This window comes from Olea europaea, unplaced genomic scaffold (genome assembly GCF_002742605.1).
Source record: "Olea europaea var. sylvestris unplaced genomic scaffold, O_europaea_v1 scaffold1252, whole genome shotgun sequence".
NCBI lineage: Eukaryota > Viridiplantae > Streptophyta > Magnoliopsida > Lamiales > Oleaceae > Olea > Olea europaea.
The window spans coordinates 174,601-179,167 of NW_019229960.1; the positions used below are offsets into that span (position 1 = coordinate 174,601).

General features: G+C 37.3%; 1 protein-coding gene across 1 annotated transcript; it reads left to right on the forward strand.

Annotated features, from left to right (window-relative positions):
• The first annotated feature begins 963 nt into the window (after positions 1-963).
• On the forward strand, positions 964-3,570 carry LOC111374461 (ribulose bisphosphate carboxylase/oxygenase activase, chloroplastic-like). Its single transcript, XM_022997129.1, has 6 exons — positions 964-1,274; positions 1,483-1,784; positions 2,058-2,163; positions 2,258-2,343; positions 2,556-3,028; positions 3,166-3,570. Exons 1-6 carry the CDS (start codon positions 1,215-1,217, stop codon positions 3,444-3,446), a joined length of 1,308 nt encoding a protein of 435 aa, XP_022852897.1. The 5' UTR covers positions 964-1,214; the 3' UTR covers positions 3,447-3,570.
• The last annotated feature ends 997 nt before the right edge of the window (positions 3,571-4,567 follow it).

Here is a 4,567-nt window from a genome sequence, read left to right on the forward strand (position 1 = left end):
GGTTGCCTTGGCTCTTTTTTTTTTCACTGCCTTGAAAGGCAGCAAATGTTGCCTCTTTTTTTTTTTTTTTTAATATATAAATAAAAGGCTCACGGACCGGCTTGGGCTTGCCCGAGCCTCGGTTCGATTACTCCGAACCATGAGCCAGACCGTTCGTTGGTCGCCCAAGTCGTCGAGCCTTTTTGACACCTCTAAGTTGATATGTTGTAATGACGAGATTAATTTATTTTAAGAATTTTTGGAATTTGTCATATTCATTTAATTAAAAAGTAACTAGACTCTCTCAAGCATAAATATACTAGTAAGTCCAATTTATACGAACATGAATTCTATAAACATATCCCTCGAGAAAAAGTTTGAACAAAATAATTCAGAAAGAAAGTAACTTCTACAAAAGTTCAAACACGTTCGATAAAAAAGTTAACTATATATAACTTATAAACTTAAAAATTACTTTTTAAATACTTTTGCTTTTGGATAAAGATTCTCATACATAGTTTTTTGTATATAAGGGTATCCACTCTCTCACATGAGTGGGGCCCACTCAAATAAAACATAGCATGTGGTCCACTCGAATATTTTATTCGAGTGGGTCCCACCTATGTGAGAGGGTGAACACGCTTGTGTACCAATAATTATGTACACATAGTATTTTCCTTTGTCTTTTTAAGGCAGAGTCAAGCATGCTGTAAATTAAACCGCAAAACTGGTGATATTATTTTCAAAATTGAAAACGAAAATAAGAGTTATATTTTTCGGGACAAATTCTGACTTCAATTAACCAATAAGTATAATTAAAAATTCAGAAAATATGTAATTTTCGAAAAACAAAGTTAGGCTTCCTTCTGGAAATCACGTTTTTGTTTTATTCAATTTCGTACACAAAATTATTTCCTTTCCCAGACTTCTGAAATAAAGAAAACCCATATGTTTATGGACAACAGTAAAGCTTAAACTCCAACCTCACAGTTTTAGAACAATTCCCACTTCCCCAGAAGCCTCCGTTTTGTTGGTATTTATAAGACGCCATTTGTGTGGCCGTTAGGTATTCGTAGCCCAATCCATTGGATTTCCCGCAATCCAAAAAACCATGTCACTGTCCCAACCCACTTTAAATATCGCAATATTTTTAATTCATTTGATCAGCCCACGACTACAAACAATATTTTTACGCCACCTTTTTTGATCAATACTGAGTGCCAAGAAACTCAAAAATGGCTATGGCTGCCTCGGTTTCGACAGCAACTGGAGGTGTTAATGCAGTAGTGCCAGTGGTACTCTGCTATTATCGCAACCTTTATCTTATATATATGCATAACTACTAGTTGGGTCTATCTTTATATGAGGCTTTGAAACTATCGAATTGTGTTCTTGTGTTAATCATCTTTCATTTTATGGAACACACGTATTTGATATTATGTCTAAGAGAATTTGATTAGTAAAATGGAGTCTGTTTTAAGAAAAAATGCGTTCTTGGTGCAGTTGAAAGTGAAGGGTTCTAACCCAAGAACCACCTTTTATGGCAAGAGGCTAATCATGGTGAACTCTAAAGCAATCAGCGACAAGATTTCGTCCGGGAGTTTTAAGGTTGTAGCAGAAGTTGATGAGAAGAAACAGACGGACAAGGACAGATGGAAGGGTCTTGTAAACGATGTATCTGATGACCAGCAGGATATCAGCAGAGGAAAGGGAATGGTGGACACACTGTTTCAAGCTCCCATGGGCAGTGGTACTCACCATGCAATCATGAGTTCCTATGACTATATCAGTGCCGGTCTTCGCCAGTAATGACTCTCTTGCTCTTCTTCTTCGTAAATCTTTACATGATAATTTGTGTTGAATCACCTCGTCTAAAAAGTTAAACTTGTAAGCGAGGGGATAAATTTAAATTTTATCTTCATTTCGCGCTGCAAGCCACCATCTTTTCTATCAAAAGCCTAACACTTGTTGGTACTCCTAGTGGGTAGCGGCAAGACTTGAATATAGTATCTTTGCTGACTGTAATATTATGGTAAACCACATTCTCTTCAATTATTATCACTGTATGGTTTGGGCAGGTACCAATTCGATAATAATATGAATGGCTACTACATTGCCCCTGCTTTCATGGATAAGCTCCTTGTTCACATAGCCAAGAACTTCATGAACCTGCCAAACATCAAGGTTTTCTATAGTTCTTTGTCTTCAGTGATACTCAAGACTCTTGAGCAATGGGGAAATAAAATCAAAATTGATGACATTGTCCAATTCCTTGCAGGTTCCACTCATCCTGGGGATATGGGGAGGTAAAGGTCAGGGGAAATCATTCCAGTGCGAGCTTGTTTTTGCCAAAATGGGAATCAAGTAAGCTATCCTTTAAATTGTGGAAAAAATTGCACTATTATGGTATGGTTTTCTGCAATGGTCGAAATACAACTAACATTTGAAAATCAGTCGTAGAACAAACAGAACCTTATTTTAATAATATGGCTAAAGGCTATACACTGATGATTAATTACATTGACAACTTTGCTTTTAGCGGTTAGAGAAGACCTTATTTCATGCTTTGATTTCAGCCCCATTATGATGAGCGCTGGAGAATTGGAAAGTGGAAATGCTGGAGAGCCTGCTAAACTGATTAGGCAAAGGTACCGTGAGGCAGCCGACAGAATTGCAAAGGGAAAGATGTGTGTCCTCTTCATCAATGATCTTGATGCAGGGGCTGGTAGACTTGGTGGAACTACACAATATACAGTCAATAACCAGATGGTGAATGCAACCCTTATGAACATTGCTGATAATCCAACCAATGTTCAGCTCCCCGGTATGTACAACAAACAGGAGAATCCTCGTGTCCCTGTTATAGTCACCGGTAATGACTTCTCAACATTGTACGCCCCTCTTATCCGGGATGGTCGTATGGAAAAGTTCTATTGGGCACCAACCAGAGAAGACAGAATTGGTGTTTGCACCGGTATCTTCAGGACAGATAACGTGCCTAGAGAGGACATTGTAAAGCTTGTTGACGCTTTCCCTGGACAATCTATTGGTAATTTCTTCTCCCTAGTCTGGGCAGCTACTACTTAAATAATGCTTTTTCTTGGTAGTTGTTGATTTCACCATTTAAAAAAAAAATCCAAGAACCTGGGAATAGCCTAAGATTGGAGTTGTTCAACTTGTGTGCAGATTTTTTTGGTGCCATAAGAGCAAGAGCGTATGACGATGAAGTGAGGAAGTGGATCGCAAGTGTTGGTGTTGAAAATATTGGGAGAAAGCTTGTAAATTCCAGGGAGAAACTCCCAGAATTTGAGCAACCAAAAATGACCGTTGAAAAGCTCCTCGAGTATGGTTCCATGCTTGTCCAAGAGCAGGAGAATGTGAAGAGAGTCCAATTATCGGACAAGTACTTGAAGGAGGCAGCACTTGGAGATGCAAATGAAGATGCCATAAAAAATGGAACCTTCTAGAAATGATTTCTAGCTTCCCTTTAACTGTTTAAAATGTATAATTATCTTTACCAAAAAGAAGCAAAAGTGGAATTAATTTTTCCAACAATTGAATTTAAATCTTACTCCAACTTCATAATTTAAATCATTATCCTACGGTGCTGAATCAAATATCCCTTATTTGCAAAAAACTGGAAATTGTTCTGCCTCTAGCTTATGCAATCTGAATGGAAATATGAAAACGGAAGCCTGATGGAAATTCTTCACTAAGTCGCAGTAACTGATTAAATAAAATGATGGAAGGTTGGTTTAAAAAATTACAAAACTTTTATCTTTGAAATCAGGCATGTCCCCTTCAATCCGTGTAATCTGCACACAGTGTCATGGGATTTGGAGTTTACTTCCCATGGTATAAATATTATGAGTTTTGCTGTTTACCAGGTAGGGGTTCACACGGAACCCCCCACTTGTATAAAAAATTGACAAAATACCCACCCCCAAGGAGTGAGTGCTCGGTAGGGGTTTAGAACCCCTACCCTGTACCTCAAGCTTAGTTCAAATATTATTCTGTCCACAATTCAGGCCCCATTTGAGAGTGATTTTTTACTCCAAAAAATTAATTCTTTGACCGTTATTTTATTATTTCAACTGTAATTTTTGACTTCTTCTCTCACAGGTGACCCCCACTTTTCTCTTAACGGTCAAAAAATAAATTCTCAAAATCATTGCCAAACAAGCCCTCAATATTTATTTTCTGAAGTTTCTTGCTAGAGAAAAATTTTGCTTGACTTAGCTAAATAATTAATATGAGAAATCAATAGATGTTTTTCAAAAGTGATTACTGGGGAGAATGGTAAGAAAGAATGACAAATACTAACGGATTTATAATCTGATTATGGTAACATCAAATTGACCAAATTACTAGCATTTTACTTTCCAAAACGTCTCTTGCAGAACCAGATCACTGTTTCGATCCTAAGACGACAGGCTCCAATTTCCGACTATAAACTCTAGAAATAAAACCAAAATTGTCCCTAGAATTTACACTGCAGAAAAAGTTCCCAAACTTTAAAATGGACTTCGTTAGTCCCTTAATTTTAAGCCGTGAACCCTGTTAGTCCTAGAAAACAATTCTGTCCAAA

Bases quoted from the DNA above. Each gene is read 5' to 3' on its own strand.
- LOC111374461 (XM_022997129.1), top strand. From the start codon at position 1,215: ATGGCTATGGCTGCCTCGGTTTCGACAGCAACTGGAGGTGTTAATGCA. The intron at 1,785-2,057 runs GTAATGACTCTC...TGGTTTGGGCAG, and splicing joins ATCAGTGCCGGTCTTCGCCA to GTACCAATTCGATAATAATA. The intron at 2,344-2,555 runs GTAAGCTATCCT...CTTTGATTTCAG, and splicing joins TTTGCCAAAATGGGAATCAA to CCCCATTATGATGAGCGCTG.